This window comes from Aphelocoma coerulescens, chromosome 2 (assembly GCF_041296385.1).
Source record: "Aphelocoma coerulescens isolate FSJ_1873_10779 chromosome 2, UR_Acoe_1.0, whole genome shotgun sequence".
Classification (NCBI taxonomy): domain Eukaryota; kingdom Metazoa; phylum Chordata; class Aves; order Passeriformes; family Corvidae; genus Aphelocoma; species Aphelocoma coerulescens.
In genome coordinates, this window is record NC_091015.1 from 42,411,193 (window position 1) to 42,436,609 (window position 25,417).

General features: G+C 37.1%; 1 protein-coding gene across 1 annotated transcript in view; it reads right to left on the bottom strand.

Annotated features, from left to right (window-relative positions):
* Positions 1-4,119: 4,119 nt before the first annotated feature.
* The window catches only part of SKAP2 (src kinase associated phosphoprotein 2), a 119,525-nt gene continuing 98,227 nt past the window's right edge, over positions 4,120-25,417 (bottom strand). Inside the window, exons 10-13 of the mRNA XM_069007160.1 lie at positions 21,665-21,733; positions 16,541-16,653; positions 6,941-7,042; positions 4,120-6,537 (exon numbers count right to left, since the gene is read on the bottom strand). Coding sequence (XP_068863261.1) covers positions 6,950-7,042; positions 16,541-16,653; positions 21,665-21,733 — 275 coding nt within the window. The 3' untranslated portion in view covers positions 4,120-6,537; positions 6,941-6,949. The remainder of the gene's footprint in view (positions 6,538-6,940; positions 7,043-16,540; positions 16,654-21,664; positions 21,734-25,417) is intronic.

Genomic DNA, 25,417 nt, shown 5'->3' on the forward strand with positions numbered 1-25,417 from the left:
CATCTAAGCAAGGGTATTTTGCATGAAGGCCTCCTTAACATCAACCAGAATGTGCAAAACAGAATTCCACTGAAATACATTATCATTACCATTTAATGAAACAGGCATGATGAAATCCCTTTGTGGTCCACATATGCTTCTTGGAATCAGCAGCTTGTCTGAGGACCTGCAAATGGGAATGTATCACATCATGGTTTCGTATGCCCTTCTGTCAGATCAGACTATCATTCAAAACCCCGATCCACACCTGATGGACAAACACCTGCATAAATTTCTAGCTCATTGAATTTATTAGAGATGCTCAGAAGCAACAGTGCAACTGAAGGGCCTAAGATAATATCAGACATAGATCAGTAAGGCTCAGTTTTCAGCTAAGGGCCAGACATGTAGCTCTTTGTTCTCCTCCACTTGCCAAAACCTGACAGAGACCACCACTGGTATGGATACAGGTTCACACTCTCAAGTGGCATTCACATAACCTGCACCTGAAACATTGACTCAATTCTGTCAAAATCTGATGTTTTAGGGAGATGCCTCATGGTACACGTTCTCCTCTTCCTAATTTTTATAAGTAAATGAAGGCAGGACTAAAACGAAGACAGAGTATTCATAGAAATACAAATCATAAACACGGCTTAGTGAGAGAGATTATTCTGGATGATGCCTCTGCATTTTGAACTTTTACTCACCTTAAAATTTACAAAGCCCAGGAGAGAAGATGTTTGTTTCCCGAGCTCTGCCTATAAAGCAGTACCAGATACATTAGAGGGAGGCAATTCTGGTCACAAGTCAATAATGACCTATAAGTGACCTTGGCTGGCTATCACAGGACAGCAAGTAGCTGAATAGGTAATCTCAGTCTAGAAGTGGTTAAATATAATGTGCCAGTCTCAGAATCAGAAACTAATGGAAAGGAAGCCGGTTAGCTTAGAGACCTTCCAAAACTTTTCTCATCATTGCTAATGTGGACTACCGATTTTTTAGTCAAGTAACAGAACTCTAGATGTACAGATCATTCTCTCCTTCCCCCTTCACTGAGGTCTAATACCCTAAGTCCAAAATCAGCTTGAAAATAAGAGGAAAAGATGTTTCAAAACATTCATCTGGAGTATTTTACACACAAGCAGAAATTACTGTCACAAAAAACAGAGATTTTGATAAGATACTGTGGACACAATGCACTAAAATGGTGGGAAATGACAAAAGAGGAGCTAATAGAATCTTTCAACAACTGGATTTTTTTTTTTTTTTTAGCTAGAAATACCTTTTTTCTACAGTAAAGGTAGTGTGGCCATTATAAGCATGTCAACATAAACACCAGAAAGGAGAAACCAGCATCAAAACAAGATTGTAAGTGACGATATAATAAAACCCACTCCTTCCTACACACGTGCATTCATGCCTGACTGCTTTTAATCTAAATATAAGGAAAGAATGGCAGTCCTCTCAGAAAAGAGCAACAGAAAAGGAAGATGCTTTCCTGATGCCACGTGACTGTTTACAGATTTCATCTTTTCCCTTCCACACTGAACTAAGTCTGAGAGGCTGAAGACCACCAATGAACAAACTGAGTTGCCCATGCCTGTCAGACTGTCTGTGCTCTGCTCTTCTCATGCTGACCCTATTAGATTTGACTATTAAAAAGCAGCATTGGGCCATGTCAGCTCTTGGGTGGGAGGCTGCCAAGGCACACATCCATGCTGCTGGCTTTTGAAAGATAATGGTCCTGTGCAATACTTTTTTCCTTTAACCCAGGCACTTCTATATGGAGGTCAGTTCGGGGGTGCTACATACCTGCGTTAACAGCATGAGGTGTAAAACTGAAGTCCTTATTGTCTTTGGCCATTAAAAACCCCACAGCACTATTTACTATAGTAAATATATTTAAATATGCAAGCAATTACGGCAGATTGGAAGTGGCCAAACTGGTAATTCTCTTCTGCCAACATAAATCCTCCCACTGTAACTGAATGTAAATTTTTTTTTTCATCTCACAGCATAAACTTTAAAGTCTTGCTGTAAAATGCTCATTAGCCAACAAATCTCTTTATGGAGTAGCACTTGCCTTACAATAGAGGGTGAAAGGAAGTTTGCTCTATAGGTTGTGAGACAGTGAGGATACTTTAGGATAAAAGCTCCAACATATCAGTTTGCTAGAGCAGAAAATTAATAGAGATAGATGGGTTTTTAGTGACATTTGAAACTATCTGCCTCTTCATCTACCAGCAGCTCTTCTCAGACTGCCTGCACTGTTGTACTTTATTCTCCGACACATTGCTACAAGATTACACCTTGGATTTTTAAGCTTTTCCTGTTAATTAAAAGACTTGTTCCTCCCAAAAGGCTGGGAAGAAGCTGACATTTTCCATTTTAAATTTGACTTATGTTAACATAGCTTTCAGGTGCAGAGGTTTTTCCTCTACTTTGCTTTGAACCCAGCTCCCTAAGAATTTCTCTGTGTGACAGTTGGGACTAACAGCAATTCCAGACAGCAGAAACAGAATTGTCTAGATCCCATTACAAAATCACTCCTGAACAAATCCATAAAAGGCTATGATATAACAATTCATGGGTTATCACTGCCTGATCTGTTTTACAATTTAAAGGAAAAATAAACATATATATTCCTTGGCACAACACAGTTGGATAAGAAAAGCTGCATCCCTTTCACTTGCACATCCTGCCACAATTTTGGCTTCCCTTACTTCTTCCTGTAGGATGGAAAGATGAGTCAAGTTACAATCGCATCCCAGAAGTGCCAAATCCTGTGCACATACCTAGCCTGAATCCACAATTCTAAATTCATAGTGTGACATTGGTTGGTGCTGGTCCCTCACAGTAAGACAATGGATGTTGGGCAGAAAATGAACTCTAAGACAGAGATGCAGATTTGGCTGAGCACTCTTTGCTGAGCTCAGCATCAGATTTCCTAAATAAAGATGGAATTAAGCAGACACCTGTCTGAGAAATGTCAGCTTCAGAGAAACCCTAGTAAGTGAAGGTCTTATAGAGTTTATCAGTACTTTGTGCTATGTAAAGTGGAAAGTTGTTTATAAGGTTTCCATGCATATGCTTACTCCCATAGTTACATACTAATAAATTTTTCATCAGCTTCAGTGAGAGATGAGAGAAACATCAAATGGCTCATGCAGCTGAAGAGCACTGTCATCTACCTGGGTACTTTCACCACGTTTTAATATTTTACAGCTTTCCTATTAGGTCCCACAGAACCTTATCAAGTGAGAATTCTAACTTATACCCACGACTTCATTTTGCTTTACCTGAGATAGAAAAATGGATTTCTATCATATGGCTTAGAGAAATCAGTGCTGTTCTTTTGTTTGGTTCAGCATACGGAAATAATTGCATCGCTTTCAGAAAGAGGACAAAGAGTATTCAGCAAAAAAGCACTTTGAAACTGTATTGCCTGGTTTTGAATTACTGTTGGAGATCCTGATGCAAAAGCAAGTGAATTTAACAGCTTCTCAGTTTCAACAGTCTTTGGATCAGGTTCTAAAGGGTTATTCTTTATGTTCCTTCTAATACCGTGTCAGACTGCAGAGACAAAAAAAAAGAAGTTTATGCATTTGGCTTTGAATTTAGAATGGGATCTTAATTAGCATTCACTTTCAGCTTAATTCCAGTCACAGAAAGTTTTTATCCTTAATAGGGGAGCAAAAGGTAAGCTGAGGCATATCACTTCTCTAAATCTTATCCATACATCTTTCTGATAGAAGAACTCGTGCATACGCTGCCATCAGTACATGTAATTAGCAGCAGTATGCACAAAGAGGTATATCCTAACGAGATGCTGGAAAAATATGTGAACCAGTTATCCGTGTACAGAAGTACATGAAACGATACTACAGAGTGGCATGATCATATCCGGGTGCCTCTGCTATAAAAAGCATTTGTATTACCCTTACTTCTCTGAATAAATTCAAATGACAGCCCCATTTCATTTCTTCATTCAGTCTGGAGGCCAGATGGCATTAGAATCATTTACTTCACCTTGTTGTGCTTAATTACTACAATCAACACACTATTTTCCAAATTAATCATAACAAAGTAATTTCATTAGTAACACAGCAGGCTGTTGAATTATTAGCATCATAACAGTTTGCAAACAATTAAACTTTATTTGAACCTTAAAAATTTGCAGAGTAGAACATTATTATAAGATCTAATGGCAGTACCATACAAATCCAGAACACAGCAAATAATCAAGTAAAACACTGTACAATGTGAGAGTTACAATCACCTTTTAAAAATTTGGTCTCTTGATGTTCACAGACAGGCAAGCACAATCCAAGTGAACAAAGAAAATTAAGCGATTAGCATCTTGTACCCGAGTTTTGTTTAAGTTGTATTAACTGAGATTTTCTTAGCCAAAAAAGGTTATGGTATTTGCACAGATTTAAAGTAAACCACTCATCCATGGTCTGTTGCTGGTTTATTCTGACATATTTACAGTGAGTTTCAGGACATCTTTTACGTTTTGAATTTAAGGCAGTTTATTTACTCTCCGCTAGCAATAAGTACTAAGAAGGGGGAAGCCCTAAAAAAGAACTACAGACAAAAGCCACTTGATTTCTCGGGCTGTCACCACCCAGGAGAGGCAGCCCTGCCCCTCATCGCTTGGCTAAGGACTCCCTCTCCTGGAAAAACGGCAGAAACGGCGCGGGACAGCGCGGAGGGGGAAGGGGCCAGAGACGAGACCGCGATCCGCCTCCGCCTCGGCCCGTCCCACGAAAAGCTGCTGCCACCCAGCGCCGCGGCCGCGCAGCGCAAGGGCCGGGCCGGAGCCGCCCCGCGCCCCGCACCCCGCAGCGGGCCGGGCCCACAGCGAGCGCCGAGCCACGGCACCGCGTCTCAGGACGTGGGGGAGGGTTTATTCCCTAAAAAGTACTTGGTGGTGGTGGTGGGATTCGGAACTCTGTAATTAATAAAATGCCACTCTGGTTGGCAGATTTATGGCGCTGCCATGTTAACAAGGGAGAAGGAGCGTTTCCAGCCCCGCTATTAACGCTTCACATTCTGTACACAATCCACCAGTACGCTTGACAAATTAAAGTAGTGAAAGATCTGAAGACTATAATCTATCATTTTAATGCTTGGCTGATAACGCACAGAATCAATTCCAATGACTATCTCTTTAAAAAATTACAACAAAACTCCATCCCGTTTGACGCCTATTAGAATTCAGTGTACCACCAAGTACCACACACTAGCTAACACAGAGCACAGCATCTTAGTTTACTGAAAGGATCCAAATTCCAAGTTCAGACTAATGTTTCCTTTTAACCCAGAGTGTTCCCAAGGTCCACCTGAAGCATAAACAGCACAAACAACTACACAGGGACCTGCATAGGCTCAGCAACTCACAGACTGGCCTGACCTGCCTTGTTGGCAGATTAAGGGTCTCACAAATCAACTGTCTGGGAGGATCCAAAAAAGTTCATCTTGCATGCTAATGGTAAAGCACATCTCCAAAAGAAGAGCATGTGAAGTATTAACTCAGACTTGCCCAACCACTTGTCCATAAGTGGTAGTATTTCAGTGTACTCTTTTATGTTTCAACCAATATTTTTAGCTACAAAGTTCTGGCTTTTACACAAGAATGCAATGCAGGTAGCTGTTGCTAATCCACATAGGGTGAAGATCTCCGTTGCACAGCCTGTATCAGAATTCCACATACCAGCAAGGTATCCAGATTTGACTCTGCGAAAGTATCTGTAAGGTACAGATAAAATATTTCACACTACCATGGAGAAAAATATTTTTACCTGCAATTTAGCTCATGTTGACTTAGCAAAAATTGTGGGGGTTAACATATTTTCACAAACTTTCATAGAATTACAATGTCCAAGTCAGAATGGTATCGGGGCAGTATTACCACACAGGCCAATTTATTACACCAGCAAAAGAATCAAGTCTTCATTGTGTGTCAACAAAATAGTAATTAACAATACAATACTAAATATATGAGAAAAATAAATCACTGGCTAAAGCATAACTTAAAAACATTTGGAAACAGAATACCTTGAAGACATGAAATATTATACATAAATTTCCCTCAACTTTCTGATGAAACTGCACAAGATGTACAGTGAGCATTAAAAGGTTAATGTATGCATGAATTGAGTAGTAGTTTACCCTCAAAGCTCTGCTTAATTTTTCTGAATCTGCAAACAGGAAAAGATGGTAAAATTCCCTGAAAGAACACAAACCTACAGCTATACAGAGTGCTGCTAACATGTTAGAAAAAGAGCAACAGGCACTGTACGGCTGCTTGTGCCCCATATGTTAATTACCATCTATTTAATCTCCTAGCATTACAATTCTATAAAAAGTGGCTAAGAAGAACATTTCCGTAAAGTTATGATCAGTTACAGTTTATAATGTTTAATATACACAAGGCAAGGATCTGGCTACATTGGCTGAAACCACAAAACATGTACAGCAGAATCTTCTTCCAGAGGCTGGGTCTGTAAACTGCAGCTGCACACCACTCTTCATTTCAAGTGCAGATTTCTCCTGATTAGGGAGAGGGAAGTTGAAAGTTCATCATTAACCAAAAAACCTCAAACATGCATTCAAACCCAGTCCAAATATCTATCCCCTTCCACAGTCTTCTGCACAGACAGATATAGACACATTACTAAAGTAACAAAACTAAATAGAAACAACACCAATTTTATTTTTAAAAAAATCTGGAAAAGGAACACATTATTAAATATATCGTCTTTTGTACCCTGTGGTTTAATATTTCATATAGAATCCCAGGAAAAAAGGTACTTTAATTGAACCTTCAATATATTTTGCCATAATCTTTATTTTAACAGGACTCCTACAAAGGTTCCAGGAAAGACATACTTATGAAACAGAGAACAAGGGAACATATAAGCCATTACAGAAGATTGGATTAAAATGTACTTACCCAGGCCTCTCAAATATCATACATCTCCATTATGTAGGCTTTAGGCACCAGGCCAATGGTTCCCTTCATTTCTCCTACCCACCAGCCAAATCTATTGTACTCCTAATTGAAAACAATAGGCAGTATTAACCTTTAGTCTGATATAAATGCAATAGAGTTTTGTATGCAACTCCTTATGGATGCTTTCTCTTATATACAGTTATAATAATTTCAACTGAAAATTAAAACATTTTATCTTTTTGTTATAGGCATTCACATGCAGTTAGGCAAAGGCAGAAGCTAAATTTTGAAAAGGCCAGGCATACTCAAGAAAATTTCTTAATTATGGCCATGCTTCTCTAACACCTACTAAAAATAGCCAACCTCCTTATCCTCTATTCATCACAAACACAAAAACCTTATCTTTGTAATTAAAATCTCATAGCAAGACGTTGACATATAACAATCCACAGGGATTCTTTTAGTATCACAAGCTAAACTCTAAGAAACTTACCATCAACTTATTTTAAAAACTACTTCACTCAAATGTGAAGGGAACACTATATATCTAATACATAATATCTTTCTATGGACAAAGTCTACTATTGCTCTATGCTTGCAGAAAATTCTACAGCAGATCTCATATTGCTGACAGATGACTAATGCACTCCTGTTTCAAATATGTTTAGGCTTAGTGAGATAAATATGAAACAAAATGAATTATAATAGTTTAAAGAAATAATATCTTCCAAAAGCAGTACCAAGTCAGAATATTGTGGTATTGTGGTATACAATTATTGTGAAAATAAAATAATGTAATAATGGTATGTAATTATTGCATATTGTGGTATATAATTTATTTTTTTCCTATGAGATAAATATTTAAAGATCAATCCTAAAAAATGGTTCAATAAATTGTAACAGCTGGAATTGCACACACACATATATTGAGTTACAAATGAAGTATTAAAACAGAGACCCCACTCAAAACTGAATGATTAGTAAGATAGAAATTACTTTGGAACAAATATGCAAAATACAAAATACACAGATATTGCTGATAAGCAACATCTGCTTCCTGCTACACTGCTCTTCTGATGAGAAGAGCAAAAAGCTCTAGGATTTTGAATTACTGGTCCTACTGAGATGAAGCTACTATTTTGAACTGCAGGTAAAGTTTTTTGGTTATAAATAGCCAAGTGGAGCTTAAGGGTTAATGGAGTTTCATTAAAGCCCGAGCTATAATGATTTGCTGCTGGCATATTTTGCCTGGTCAAGAGTTCTCTGGGGTCCTATGAGGTGCTTAGTGTACTCAGCTCTCTCTGTGCTTAACTACGATGGCCCGCTTTCATATGGGCTTTTTTTCTTTTTTCTTTGCCTTTCGCCTTTTTATTTTTTTGAAATGCTTGCATGCAGGCACACACACAGTTTTATATTTTCTAATTGTGGAAGGGTGATCACTAATCTTCAATTAAACATTTTCTTCTTTCTCTTAACAGTGAATTGGTGATTTAAAAGACTCTATCCTACTATGCATGAAATACGGCAGTTAAGTGTGATTTAAAGGAAATCCACTTAAAAAACAGCAGGAAAAGCTTCATTATTATGTGAACATGCAAACAAGAAAGCTGCAACAATAATTCCACCTTCTTCTCCCTTCTACTGCCAAGCAGACTGCTGGGGATGGGTTTGGTCTTGAAAGTCTAGGGGTATCTGAACCCGATCTTCAGTGCACACTGCTCTCCACAGAAGTTAATAACCTTTCCCATGGGGCTTCACATTACACCCCAAATCCTTAAAGGCGAAACAATACCCTGACACTGAGGTTTATAATCTTCCAGATCAGCCTGTTTAAAAATCTATCCTCTGTCTCACAATACACTGTTTAAATATACAAACTGTATTTCAAGACTGAAGTGGGAAATTGCTGAAAGGAGCAGCACTCACGTATACTACTGGAATCTCAGCAATAAATCTCTCCAAGAGAAAGCAACAAAAGATTTTAAGCTGCTACATGGAATTCACACAGTGACTGACAAGAGTGATTAAGCAAGTTTTGCTAGACATCAGCCAAAAAAACAAACAATACATGAAATGAGGGAAGTGGCTCAGTTAAGCAGTCATTAAACTGCATATGACAAATGGCACAGAAAAAGCCTGTGGATTACATTATCCATTGAAAATGTTCCACTTAGCAACACTACATGGACTTAGAAACAATTGTTTTTAAAGAAACAATTCAGATAGCTCAATTTAAAATTAAAAGCATGCTGCTGTTTTGAAAACTTTCTGGGTTTTGCTACTTACTAATACACCACTTACTGCTCTGCCATGAAGCTAAGTGAGAAGATGAAATGAATGTTGATGTAACAGACTAGTAAACTAATTTAAGGATTCACTGCAACCATTATACCATACAGACAATATTGCAACACAGAAGCTTTTACTTTACATTACTATTCTTTGCATGGGTCTCAAGAGCAACATGAATCCCAATTAAACTATCTGCAGTCTGTATTAGTCTGAACAAAAATATAATGCAGATACCTGGTTACCAGGAATATAAAACCTCAATCTCTGGTTTTAGAATAATTAGATAGCACTCCCTTTTAAACTGATTAAAGTACAGACATTTCTCTTTTAACTCCTAACCCCTCCTTCCTATCCTCAGTACCATGAAAGAGTGCTTAACTAGTGAGGCAGATAAGCAGCCCCCCTAGTCTTCTCTTGAAGTCAGACATAAAATCCAAATTGATGTATTGTCTCTATCAATGTTATCAATTATAAACTCCTTCGCAGCAATATAATTTCATTAATACACTGCTGTTGTGAGGTCCATATGTCTATTACTGCTGCTTAAGATGTGTAGAATAAAAACCTACAGCCCACATTTGTGGGAAATAATGATTAATATGCAGAAGGATATGAATACAGTTAGAAGTTTCATACGAATAAAAAAGTTGGGAAGCACTGTGCTTTTGCAAGCATCAGCTTCAGATCTCAGGTACCACTGGGTACTGGGTTTACCATCTGGTATCCCTCACTGCATTCAGCTCTTAATATCACTGCTAACATAGGCAAGCGACTATACTTCAGAAGGACTGATAAAATAATGAAGAGTCCTTTAATCTACAGGAAACCATTGTAGTCAATTTATAAGAAATATTGCATCCCTTTGTAGGATGTGTAATTATTTTCTATTAATCATGTGCTATAAAGCTACATTATGTGGTTATTCTGTTATCACTAGAAAGAGGCCTGCAGTCAGCTCCTGACAATGTTAGGTAATTACTAACACAAAGCTTCTTTCTCCTTATGTAGAAACGCTATCAAGATCCAGAGGTGCTGTGATGCTCCGCTGTATGAAAATAACTCTCCAAAGAAATTCAATAACTGCAAAATGAATTGCTCCAAGGCAAACAGAGGGATAGGAGAGGGGGGCAGGGCCAGATCCAGCCGCCTGCAATGAGGAGAATGCACAAGTGTGCGGCCATGCTCTGCCATGTGACGGGGAGCACATTTGCCATACCAGGCAATGTTAGCAGGGCCGGGGGGAGGAGGGGGCCACCACAACCCTTCCCACCACCGGAAGACAAGCACCAGGGCAATGGAATGTACTATGCCAAATAATATGAAACAACAACCTTAACAAATGACCAAATGCTTTCTAAGCTACTTCTGCATTTCCACTGCCATGGAGTGGATTATTTTTTTTCCCCAGCAGAATTTATTAACCAAAGTGAAGTAATTTCACAGGGCAGCAAAGAACAGGTTATGACTTAACATTTAACATGCTGGTAAATCACTCTCTGTACAGCATGCTATATAGCAGGGGGTAAAAATCCCATCAGGGTTTACATGCTCCTTAAATGCTCTCAACTGAACACATTGTGAGCAAATGCTTCTCCTTGTCCCCATCCCACCAATTTCACTGCACTGATGTCTATGTACCCATGACTTCATGAGATCCTGATCATAAAACCTTTTGCACTTGGGGAAAATGCAATAGTTAGCAATACACTACCTGTTTTCTACCAATACCGTTTAAATCCAAGATTTTACTCCTCTACAGAATTTTGATATTTCGACATACAAAAAGAGAAAATGTTTATACTTGAGGATTTCCAAAGCAGACTTTTCTAAAGGTAGCAAAAGTTCCTCAGCCTAAATGAGATTCTCCAGATGCTTTGCACCATGTAAACTTCTACTGACTTCAGCAAAAGTTGAGAACATCTAGTTCTTGTACAATTAGTCTCCATAGTTGAATACATAGGGTATGGTTTTTGTGTTTGTGGGGTGGGGTTTTTTTATTTGTTTGGTGTTAAAAAGAAGTTGCTGAAAATTATCATTGTGTTTCAATGCCTTGAAGAAAAAATGGAGCAGTATTTTAAAAAATACAACTGAAGTATGTGAATTCAAGATTTTTCTCCTTCCTTCTTCTAGTGGCATTGTGAGTAATACTAACTTGCTGAATACCTGCAAACTTTAAAATTGAGAAGCAAAACATATCTATAGCCTTGTTTGGGGTTAAAATAAGTAACCTCTACTATCAAGCTAAATATGTGTCAGAAGCAGGGATAAATTTTTTTCAAAGAATATCCTGGGGTGCAATTTTAGCACGATAATATTTTAAAACATCTCCAATTCATCCAGGAGATTCATACTAGCTAAAAAGTTTTAGAACTTCCTTTGGTGTAATTGTTGAATGATACACTATCAACTAGGGAGCAGTTTTGGCACAGAAGAGCATTTTCTCTAAAAGCAGAGAATGACAAATGTCCTAAATAACTGAATGAGACTTCTTCACAGGTAGTAGAGTTGTTTTAAGACAGCAATAAAATGGTCATCTTTAAAAATATAAGCACCAGATTTATTGTATGATTGCGTTATTAGGTTTTATTTCTCACGATGACATGAGAGAAAATATACAGCAATTAAAGATTTCCAATATAAATCACAGTAAGCAGACTGAATTCTGAACCAAAACTGTCCACAGAAAATGCCTTGGAACAATAGAAAGGCCATTTTATTTTCCATTAGATGACACATGGCCAATTTTTTTTCTGATCTGGTAGGTAAAGGCTTACATATTATCAGTATGCAAACCAACAGAGCTACAGTTGCTTTGCATTAGTTCTAACCAACCTTCTGTTTAAAGGCCTTCACTATTTTGTTTAGACATGTACTTATTGCTCTCCCAGCCCCACCCATAAAGAATAAACAAGCCAGGAAATGGGTAATGTACAACTTAGCATTGCCTTTCTGTTTTGATCAGAAGCATCAGAAGTGAACCTCCCAAAGCTCCCACCTTCCCCCCACTGGCTCCCTTTGCAGAGCCATCAGTCTCAGAGCACACACACCACATTTTTTTCAGATGAAGCTAAAATGGAAGATGCACTTGAACATGCTCCAACCATTAATGTGTTCTCATTCCACAAAACCAGGCTAGACCTCTTTGGACATCAAACAGCTTTGAAAAAGCATGGTGTGGACACCGGGGCCTCAAGCACTAAGTGTTCCACTCTGCAAATCCGCTCCTACTGGTACTCCCTATTTGCTAGGGGAGCCACAGGCAGTATGGCCATGGAACAGCAGTTACGGATCTCAGTAGGATCAGCCAAAAAACAATCTGACAAAATAAAACACTCGGGATTTTAGTATGTCTTTCATATCTTCTGGAAAAAATACCAAATAAATATATTTTATTAAGATTATACAGATAGTGGACAAAATGTTCACGGTGATTCTGAAACAGCTGCATTGTTAAGTTGCACTTTATTTCACAAGCAGTAATAGGAGCTGTGGAGATTCTTTGTCTATTTACTAGGCAAAAAATACAGGTTGAGATGTGAGCATTTTAACATTTATTGTATTGAAAGAACAAAAATCTGCCACACTTGAAACCTACTATCTAAAAACCTCTCTAAATATAGGATAATCTAAGCACTAAGTTAACACTCTACTTCCATGAAAAATTCTAGAGCAAAAGGTTGTCATAGATGAGATTTCCATGAATCATAAATACCAGAGTGAGCAGCACTGGCGTGCAAGGAAATAATAACAATTAAGGAGAACTCCAGTTAAGGATATGATTTCTGATTTTGAAGTATTATTTGCTATTTTAATACAAATATAAATACGAAGTATATTAAATTAGTTTAATGTTAAGAAATGTCAGTAATTCTACTAAGCAGGTGCCTACTAACATACTGAGGTAAATTTTCACTATTACTTGCATTTGGCTGATGAAACTATGGAACTTCATAACACAAAACATACACCTAAAGCAAACAAACAAGTACTGCAAGTGTTGCACTTGCATAAATTGTGCATACAAAACTTAGGAAAAGAAAAATAGAACTACCTCCATCCACAGTTATCTTTGTTTCTGGAAATTGATTTCTTGAGTAGAGCTATGGAAGGTTTATAAAAATGATTGCTATACTATGGTCTGTTTTCTCATTTATCACATGGTCTTGAAAGCAAAGGCAAGCCCATAAATGAGCAGGAGTTAAGAGCAATCATCCTTTTAGAAAACAGGACTCCAAAGTATTGAGTTTCTAACAGTCAGTATTAACTAAGAAATGTTATTAACAAGTCTCTTTATCAGTACAGCTATATTTTTTTATTGCATAATGGAATAAGGGTATATAGTTTTCTGAAAGTTCACATCATTCATAGCCTAAGTAATAAAAGCCACTTGAATATTCAAGAATATTATAAATTAAAATAATAGTAATAGTATATCTGTACAGATACATTGATCAATTAATCTGAAATGTTAACTATGTTTTTAAATAAAGTTAACAAGTACTATTGTGATAGTTTTGTTAATTCCACTCAGATTAAAAACTCAACTTTTGAGGAAAACTAGGTAGAAAAACCTAGAAAAAAACTATGAGGTTTTTGGGATCTTTTGTAAAAGCCCACAGGACTGCTGCCACACAAAAGCCACAACTGACATAAATATTTAGGAAATAGCTTAAATAGTTTTTGAATACACCTTTAAAACAAGAAAAACATGCTTTTCTGCAGTAACTGCACTAGTCAGGCATAGGTATCTCTGTTGTCAGAGTATGTGCTCATGCTCATTGCAGTAACACTGCGTTTTGATGCTCATTTTAAAGCAAATTCTGGAGATTTGTCTTTGCAAAATACTTAGCTATTTTAGGAAGTAAACACTGCCAAACTGAAACCATGCTCATTTGTCTAAGAGACATTTACCTAGAAACTTACATGTAACATACTGCTCCTCTTGCTTTATTTAAATTCTATAAATGCCTGAATTTACTAAACTGGTTCATAATTACTTGTACAAATGATCTCATTTCTTGGAAACAAATAGTTGCTTTCCCCCTAATTTCTATACAGGTATGAGAAAAGCTGGTAAAAATATATTGCTTTGGCATAACTATTGCTGGGAGAGATTAATATCTATCTTATCACGTTCATCAGAGCAGGCTATACCATTTATATTTCACTGTAAAACAAAGAACTATTACATGTTGCACAAATATGCTCGATATTTTGTTAATGCTTCACCCTTCCTACTATAACACTGCTATACCCGTACTTACTTCCTTATCAGCAAAATGTGATTTTCAAGAGTAATGTTCCTGGCTGACATATGATAGAAAGGCAATAAAGCCACAGCTAGGTTCAGCTGAAGCTGAATTTATGACACCATTTTAGATGCATACACATCGCCCCCCTGTCAGTACCTGCATCTCTCATTTTCAACCACTAGATGGTGTGAAAAAATAAAAAAATTGCCTCGGATTCCTGCCACAAAATCCAAGTATTAATGTAGTGGATCAGGAAATATTTTAGAAGGAAAGTCTTGACCCACTTCGGGATGGTTAGGCTCACTTTTGCTTTGGTTATATTTTCACTTACCGGACAAAGAGCTCATAAATGGTTAGACCTTGAAACTGAATCAAGTGGAGGGTTAAGATAGATAATTCTCTAGCACTTTCCCCTCCAAGGACCCTAAATTCCAAGCTGACAGAAGGGGCCAACACTCATTTTTCTGAAAAAGCTGTACCAATCTTTAAGCGAAACAGGGCTGGCTTTTCTGGGCTGTATTTTGGAGTAGAAATCATTCCCATAGAGAGAGGCTCTATATATCTGGAGCAGCAGCAAGCCTGTTTCAAGGACCGATTACGGATTAATCACGGCATGGCAACAGGACAGTTGATATACAGAGGACAGCTTAAGCTACTGTTTTTCTATTTTGCTCCATTTTTTAAATTAAATTTCTCACTCTTTTGGGGAAGGAGTAGCAAACAATTTTTTTCACCTACAAGCTGAAGATTAAGATTTTATTGTCCCCATAATGTACCCAAAGAGCACAACCCACAAAGAGGCCAAACTCGCACAGTGGAATCCATTCATTCATGGGCTTATGGGGGGAGTGAGAGGGGGAAGAGGTGGTTATTTTAAATTAGTACAATTCTTCAGCGCTGAATAACTTCTTGAAAGTTTGCCCAATCCACAAGCCTTATTCAGCCTTTAGTAATGCAATTCGGTTATTAGTTTAAGTGACAATGAAATACCTCAAAAGACATACATGGTCAAATTAATATTAGTAATACATCTTCTATATTTTTATATAGGACTATCCTTCTATCCATAAATCTTAAATTTATTTAAAACAGAAGCTGTTACATTTATTATCCAGAATATAAAGGTATCACAGAAGGTTTAAAGCAATTGTGACAAAACTTAAGATTTTTGAAACTGAGACAAACAGATGCCTTTAGTTTTCATGCACCTGCACCTGTATTTCAGTGACCTACAGTATTTTTTGTACTAATTACACTGAACAGCAATTAGATATATATTCTACACGTATTTTAAAACGTAGGGTGTTTTCAATGAGAACTCTGCTTTTCTTTCTAATATGTGGGGAAAAAAGAAATTTCCCTTGATTAATTGTTCAGAAGTAGACTTCAATGGACCATGACATATATATTTTAACAGAGGTTTTGTTTTTGTTGGGGAGCTTAAGGGAAAATCTGAAAATTCACCAACATTAATATAGAGTAAAACTTCATACTTCTTCTGCTTAGTGCCAATTCAGATGAGAGGAATTATATTTCTCATTTGCTTTGCAAACAGAAAAGTAGTAAAAAATGCCCAAATCTGTCAGAGCAAACAAATTCAGAATCTGAGCTGTCAGAATAGTAACAATATACATATGAAGATGAAAGCATAGTTCAAAAAAACAAACCATCTTCTGTAGCAAGATCCCAAAAAAGTCTGAATCAGCAGTCAGGAATATAAAACAGGAAACAAAAAACATAACATACAAGATAACTTAAAATTCTACAAGGTTAACTTCTACAAGCAGAAAGCACATTGTCTCCTGTTAAGTCAGTTAACAAATGGTAGCCAAGATTTAACAAGGAAATAAACATGCTTTAAAGTTAATTCCTGTTACATGGCTATGTTTTAATTGAGATTATAGTTCATTTGACAAAATAATTAATTGCAGTGAATATCTGATTGCAAACAAAGGATCTGAAAGGGAGTGCCAATTTCCCCCTATAGAACTGGGGAATGTACCCTTCTGCCATGGCTTTCTTTTTACAACCATGTAGCCCCAGTAGTGTCTCATACCTTGCTGATAATGTAGATAACGTCACCACGTTTAAACGTCAACTCATCGGTTTCATCTCCTGTGCAGTCCCACAAACCTTGATAGAAATTGGCATAATCGGTATTTTCGCTATCTGCAAAGAAAACAGCATCTAATTATAAAACAATCAAGATTGAGGATAACTAAAGTTACTCTTTAAATCTCCAGAGAGAACAGAGCAATTTATTAGCACACATTTCTTATTCCTCTTTTTAGAAACGGCCCCTTCCTGCCATGAAAGCAAGTGAAAATTAAGTTTACTGTGCAAGCCCTTCACTGGCAAGTTGCATCACTAAGAGACATGTAGCTACAGGTTTTCAAAGCATTTTTCAGCTGCAACTTAAAGCAGCTAGTTTTCCTCTACTAGTATATTTCTAGCAAGCCATATATGTATCCCAACTTGAAACTGATAAAACTGCTAGAATATAATTAATAATGATCAGTAAAAGGAAGCTAAAGTATTTTGTGATACACTCCCCCTCCCTCTCCTGTTCCAACAAAATTAAATAGCTTCTCTGAGAACCTTTGAGATAATCCTTGATTCTTCCTTCTGAAATATCGGAGAACTTGGAAACTGTTGCTGAAGCTGCATTTCAAAAATATTTGTGTCAGCTCCAGTTTAGGACATTAAGCTCTGGCTAAACGTGCAACTACACTACAGTCATAAACTCATCCTTCTAACAGCATAAGCACAATGGATGTGCTGTGTTCAAGCTGCCATACAGACCATTAACTGATTGATTATTTAGCACTCTTTGCTCTGTAATACGGCAATAACACAGTAATAAATGCTTTGTCATACATTTACAATACAGAGTACATCTATTGAAACACAGCGCTCACACACAGTTAAATACACTGGGTGCTTCTGTTGCACTGCAAACTATTTCCTGTTTTTAATTCCATGAGAATGGAGTGTGATGAGTTAATGCAAAAAGAATGTAAGCAATACCACTAAGATGACCGGTTACATTATGTATACACTAACCAGACAGAATGTATATGTACTAATAATTTACATCACTGGAAAGCTATCTTCTAATTCTGATAACATAAATATCACTGAACTGGCTGGATCAAGGTTGTCATCTTAGTTTTGTTATATGATTCTTGAACTGCAGGCTTGCTGGTTATTCCAACATACACCAGTTACATTTGCATGTCATTAGCACTCTACACCATCATTTATAGTTTACAATTTAACCATGATTGGTTCATTTTATTAACAAAAAAAATCCTGCTAAAATATCAAGTATCAAGAGGTAGAAAGCATCACATTATAAAAAAATAGCAGTATTCAACTTTTGTTCTTCTCTATTTTGGCAAATACTTAGATTTGAATTTTAATGTTCTCTGTATGAGCAAGAAGAGCTTGTTTTCTCTTTCTCCAATTCAGTCTGTGTTCTGTGCTATCCTGTTTGGGTGGCAATACTGTCATAAGGCTAAATATTCACAACCTTGAATTCAAAGCTGCTACGCCAGTCACCCACCATTTAATTTTCCATGAACTGCTGATTAGGAGCTACAACTTGCTGTGCAGCTCTAGGGGGCGTTCTGGCTGCCAGGGCCCAAATTCTTCTGTCCTCACCCCAAAAGCAACAATTGATACCCATATGAAGGCTCACAATCATTCAGAAATAAGAGATTTGGTTATGTAAAAATCCACAGACATAATCATATCAACATGAAGGCATAATCAGTTTAAAATGTTGCACCTCCAAATTTTGGCCCTTCCTATTTTGACCTCATTATTTACCAATTCAGCATTAGAGAATAAACAGTAACACAGGTTAGAATAAAATTAATTTGAAATAAATATTAAATCAGAATCTCTCCTCGGTCATTTTTTACTGTACTGATCACAGTTCACAACTCTGAGTCATAAAAGATAATGTAAGTCCACATGAGAAAAAAAATAAAAGAACTATTTTGGTATATCCCACCTCTCAAATCTTTCATCAGTTGGCTTATTGATTTCATTTAAAATACATTAATCAGGACTTTTACTTTTTTAGAACATCACTGAAAGAAATCATGACTTTTCACACTGACCTTTACCACTCTGAGTTCTGCTCTTACCTTTATGTGCCTGAAGTAACTCCTGTTAACACTAAAGTAAGTTGCAACAGAAGAGACCCAACAGCGGGTGAGACATGTCTCTCCTTTTATGTTCATCGTGAGCATTTAATTAAGTCTTAAAGTGGAAAGCAACCCAACTAATAATGTGAACACACTGGAAAAGATGCATTTTAAAATAAACTTATTGCAACAGTGAAGATATTGACCAAAGACTAACCATGGCTCTGTGCTGTCATTTGTGAATTCAACATAAGATAGGGTTGTTTTTTAAGACAGGTTCACATTTTTCAGAAAAATATATACCAATATATTGGTATATTGGAGCACAGAAAAAAAAACAGGGAAAGAAATTGGCAGCGTAAGTTTATGGACAACTATGCTGGTCTTCCAAGAAGCATTAATTTCAAATTCAAAATCCCCTCTCATGCCCTCCAGCACAAGTTTCTCCAAATTCCGTAAGGGCAACTACATACACATAAAAGACAATTTAAAATGTAACTTCAGACTTTATACATATAAAGTGAAAAACGCTTCATAAAATGATTCATAGTGCTTACAAACACAGGCATAGAAAAAAAAAAAAAAAGGCTGCAAAAACCTCTGCAAAACACAAGCCCACTCATTCTTACTTTGGTCCCTTTCAGTTTGAGAAACCCTGTGAAAGAACACAGTTATTTTTTAGTTCTGATGATGTCCTACACTTCAAAAAATGCCTGTTACTTACTTGCCCTTTATCCCACAGGGCAGAAAAGTTAAAAAATAAGGGCAAAACAACTGTAGTGTATGTATTTGGACTCAAATTCTAATCTATTCCAAGATGTTTGGTTAAATCTTTCTCACTTTCCTTCTCCTACTGTTCCTTAGTTACCCTAAAATCAACATATTTACACTGATAAAGCAGAAAATATGACACTTATTGAAATAGTGATTGTGGAAATGAAAATGGGTAGACAGTCATAACAAAAAAGACCCAGCAAGCCATATTATATAACGGAAACTCTTCAATGCTTTGGTATTTTTAAATGACTAGGTCACTAGCAATTTAATGTAAAGCTTTTTAGCAGCAAGAGTCAGCATTAAGAACAACAGAATAAAAAGAACTCAAGTCTGAAAGTTAATTGAAGTAGAAGTATGTTAGGGCAAGAAAAGAGTAGGAAAAAACCCAAAAATTTTTGCACTAATCAGCTTGAGCTCACAGACAATTTGCAGAATATTTTCTGTGAGTTCAGGTTTAGTAAAGCTAGGTAATAAATTAAACTTCAGAATCTATGCGCTGTTTGTATGGAAAATCATAAAATATTCTCAAGTCATGTCAGGTATTTATGATGTGATGCCTATCAGAAATACTCATGTCAGCTCAGCCCTAAAAGTCAAACAAATTTGCAGTGTTAAAATAGTGAACTATGTAAGATCAGATCACAAAACTATTGCTTGAAATGAACCTGACATCTGGGGGGAACTGCTATGGTATTTTCAATGACATTACACAAATACTAATAAGACTGATGAGGCTATTTTTATAGCAGTTAAAATTTTTCAGATATGCAGATGCTGAAGTTTTGATTCCTTAGAAGTATGACCAAGTAGAACTTCAGGAAGGTACGTTCGTGAAAAAAACCAATGCTATTGGAAACTTTGTAATTGGATTGACCCCATGCTCCATTATGACAACACACTCTTGTAATTACAGTAATGTCTAAATGAGTACTAAATATTAAGGCTGTAATGAGTCATGTTGTTTTACACATGTTTTTAGCAAAGCACAATGCTAACAGCATCTGATGGCTTGGCTCTTGTTTCCTGTCCAAGAAAAGCAACCCAAGACTCCCCACAGCAACCTGTCCCTGCTTTCCTGTACGGGTCAGGAAATCAGGCCTCTGTTTCCTCTCCACATGTTGCAACAGGAAGAGCACTGCAGAGCTACTTCCTAAAGGAACTCTTCTTGCCCACCCCTTCCTTGACAGCCCTGAAAGAATTATGTGTATTATGTACGACGGGGGAAGGAGAGCCAGATTGCATGTCAGTGCAGGTCACAGTTACAATGCCACAGATCTCAGAAAGGTGTAAGGTCTGTAAGAAGTGAGTCTTCTCTACTTGCTGTGTCAAATCACCAATAGTTTATCTAAAGGTCTGTGCCCTTGAAGCACAAAACTATATTGTTTTTAAGCATAACTGGAAATACCTTTCTATCAAGAAAAGTTGTCTGACTATGTGACTTTACATGGTTTATGCAGTTATTTTTCCAGTCCCAGAGATAATTAGCACCAGGGCGGTTTGCCAAGCTAAAGCTGAGACAATATCCTTCACAGCCTTTCTGGGCATTTGTGTCCTTTTCCAATTTTTATGCTGCTGTCACTGGACTCTGGCATTTCTTACCCAATTCATTTGCTTTCTCTGGTAATCATATGCAATGAAGATATGCATGGCCAACATTTAAACAGGCTGCAGATCAATTAGTGGTCTTAAGTTTATCTGATTTTTATCAAAGAAGACAGAGCTTTGGGTCGATTGTCAGAGCCTGTGTCAAGTTGACCTTTTCAGAGACGTCTACATTGCCAGTCCCTTGGGCAACTTGTTGTCCCCTGTTAGTCTCTGAATGGCAGAAGTCTGTTCTGCTCAAGCACAAAGTATACACAGATGTCTATATTACATTCTTATAGGTTTGACAGCAACTGCATGTTGTATCTATAAACTGTCCTTTAGCAGTGACACTTCCTCAATGATGATAAGCTAATTTATGCAACTAAATCTCCTTTGTGCAGAAATGAAAGCTAATTGAGTCATTACAAAGTAATTCAGGAAGGAATACCTTGTATAAATTGGCTTACTTTATAAATCCTTCTCAAGTGGTTTTCATGCATCCTAAGTGGTGCTTAAGCAGTTTTGCTGCCATCACATACCCAGGTTAAAAAGACAGCTTTACAGAGCTATAAAAACATTATTTTAAAGCAGCAAATGGAATAGACAAGAAAATAATGGTAAAAAGAAAGTGCATATACAAAATAAAGAGGAAAGGTTTTAATTACCTGAAACAGTGGCAACTTCCTCCTGGCTCTCTTTGCTTGGCACTTCAGCTTTTGAAGAAAGACGTTCCTCTGCAAAACACATAACTGCAAGTGAAATTCTGAGGGGACACTTCAGCTGGAATTACAGCCCACATCAGCCTGAAAGACATACTCTATATTTCCAGACTGTAAGCCTTGTTTACTATTTTGCACTTATACAGAAGTTGGAACATTGTTATTTCTGTGGTTTCCGCCACCCATCCAAACACTCCAAGAGCTTTCTTTCAAAATCTCAGTTGTGAACATCTGTTTCCCTTTTCACTCTGGTCTGAATGCAGTCATATAGAGCTGGAGTTTGCTGATTTTCAGTCATTCCGAGACAATTAGAATGAGGGTCCTCTTCTGCTGCATACATTTCTTGCCAGAAAAGGATAAAGGAAAGGAAACCAAGGTGTGAAAAAGTATCCCCAGCCCATGCAATAACGCAATTCTAGAGAGCAGTATGCAACAAAGGCAGAGGACCTTCAACACTGTCCTACAGACACAGTAGCTCAACTCCTGCAGAATGGGAACACAGCCACTACAGACACCGTGCCCTTCACTGCTCCTGCCCACTGTGCCTGACCACGGTTTTAAGCAACTCAGACTCTATCAAATGACTTACTGCAAGTTTAGGAGACAAGAAAAGAGAAAACCTGGCAATGATCAGCTCTGAAGCATGTTTTCTGGCTAGCAGGCTTGGAACACTCTGAAATCCCCACAGGCAATTTCAAAGGATGTGCTCCCATACTCCCTGTCTGGTACAGACATGGAACTCTCTCACGTCCAGACCCTCACTTGAGTAAATCCACACTCTACTCAGTACAGGGACACCAGATCTGCTCCTCACATTTCCCAGTCTACAATTCTGCTGATGACATAAAACAGGGGAACAAACTTTTAGCTGAATCCTGTCTTTAGGTTCATAAGGAAGTAGAAACAAATTTATCCTGGCATTTACAGTATATCAAAAATGACAAAGCTGCTGTACTGAATGAGGAAATAGTATATTGATAAACCCACTTCTCAAAGAAGAACTGGACTTTTAATACATTTAAACTATCTGGCTTTGCTACTCATCACATCTTATACAGATAGTCAAGCTTCTTTTTAAGATACACATTTCAGCAACTAATTTTGATATTTTACTAATGACAGACAACAGATAAAGCACTCAGAGCATTTAAAATGTTCTTCATTGTGCAACTTTTATGTAATTGCCCATTTACTTTGACAAAGAGTGAATTTTTTATCAACAGTTCAAAGGAGTTTTAGCCTTGTAAAAATTTAATCTATCCACAAGACTGTTCCTGCAAACATTAAAGCAGATGTTTAAAGCACAAGAGTAGACCTGTTGAAATGCGTATGCATAATTGCTGCTAACCTCTATACACAGTCCTACAAATATTACATCGTAAGATTCACTCTACAAAAAGCTTTGAAATTCTGCCCTACTAAGCCAACAAGATTTTTTGTTCTCTGAATCTTGACCGGTTAAAAACCTGGTCAAGATGAATATAAACTATTTTTTAAGCGAAGGTGGGGGGAAAGAACAGGAAAAAAAAAAAACCAGCAATAGAACAGGAGAAATTGGAAGCTGCAGTACACACAAAACACTCTAACTATGTACTGCATTCAGATGTTCCAAATGTATTCCCTACTTGGCATTAATACTTGTCACATATTTCCAAGTATGCTCATTTGTTTATTTTAAGAACTCACAATTGGAGCATAAATGGCAAAAATGCATCCTTCTGTGCTGTCCAGAGCACTAGGAGGCACTGTCATTCTGTGGGTTCCCTACCATGGTTACACGAGTACAGGCACTAGTATTCCAGCATTAGTCACATTTTCTAGAATTGCTCCGGTTTCCCAGAAAAACCTTCATCCAACACACACTGTATTATATCATTCTTTGATTAAACAGATGTTGATATTACATGTCACTGAATGTTTGGACCTAAATCAGTTGTTGTATTCAATGTCCTATGGATTTTAACTCTATCATTTGTCATGGTCATCAGACTAGTTTAAACTGAGGACTGACTCAAGTAAAGGGTATCTCAACTTTAAAAGCAGGAGAGGTTTGAAGATATTTGTTTCATAAGGTACAGCTGAATACATGTAGATTTCATTGCGATTTCATGGAAAAAATTTAGAATATATGCATTCTCCTGAAAAGTTTATTTCCTAGAAACAAGAGTTCACCAGATCCACATCTGAAGATATGAAAATGTCTGAATCAAAGCTCTTTGAATTCCAAAAGGTGCCAAATTCAAGCAAAAACTGTCCATATTTGCATACCGGTTTGGAGCTCAACAATCCCCACTCATCCCACCTTGCTTTACATTACAGAGTTGTCACAGAGAGGACAAAGTTTCAAGTACAATTAGACTGGAAGAGGCAGTCCAGAAGCATGCTGGACATGGTCCAGCTGCTAATGGGCATTCATCCCATGGTACCAGGCTGAAGTGACTCCATAGGAAACCTCCTCTGAAATGCACAACAAACATCAGGTCCTTGGCACAAACCTGTGCTTTATGAATCTGTTGCAAATGGTTCACACTACTTGCTAATGCAATCATGCTCAGAGTGGAGCAGTTGTAGTAGGCTTGGTTTAGGATATTAAAAAAGAACCTGTGGTTCTTTCTCATGTTTTCTGGTATTATGGCCTGAAGCAGTAACTATGTGCAGGCAGTGTCCTTTAAACACAGCAACCTCAATTACCTCAGGAATTACAGCTGCAGTCTGATGCAACATGCGTAAGTTTGTGTTGCAACACGGCATAGAGCCAAAAAATGAAAAATTAAATTAAAAAATACAGTAGAAATACTTCTGGTTTTTTTAAGATCCTGTGTGTAAGGAGTCATGCATACCTTTAAAATAACCTATTCCCGTTTTTCCTCTGTACATCATCTTCACACCATCGTTATCAGAGCAGTGAGAAAATACTCTTTTCCACCTTCTCACAGTGTCAAAATGAGACTAATCTACACTAATCAAACCAGTGACCTCTTCCAGAGCTGTAGATCTTAAAAAACCCTGAGATACAGATTATGTTCTATACTATGCTGATAGTTAAGAGACCTTAACAGCAAACAACCTACAGAATTCTTATGACAATGCAACAAGGAACTAACTATATTTGTTAAAGGTTTTTTTCAGTTAGTCCATGAAAGCTGTTGAAAATAATTTACTTATTCTATTTGCAGTTTGAAGAAAAAACAGAAAAATAATCACCCAATCACATATGATTCTACCATCTACAAAATTTAAAAAGTGAACAATGAATTCTATACTTGCTGAGGTTTTTTACATGAACCCATTAATGTTTTTTCTTTCAATTTCTTTTTCTTAAAGAGAGAAAAGAAAATAGATTGGACTACTTGAGTATAAAATGGATAAGAGTTTGGCTTGAACAGTGCATTCCTCCCATGGAATGTGCCATCTCCATGATAAATATGCAGAAATTTAGCAGTTTCCTCTACTAACATGTTACCTAACCCATCTTTTTACATTAGACTCTAATTTAATGCCATAATTATTCGGTATTCTATTGTCTTCTAGTTTCTGACACTTTGTCATTGCTATGTTTGCAATACTAGTTTACACCTTGAATAATCCTAGTTTGTGAGTTAATATATTCTATTCAATGCTTTGATTACAGTAAACAAAACCAGCTAAGCTATGCAGCAAAATCTACGAAACCACACAGATGGTTATAAGCTTTTCATT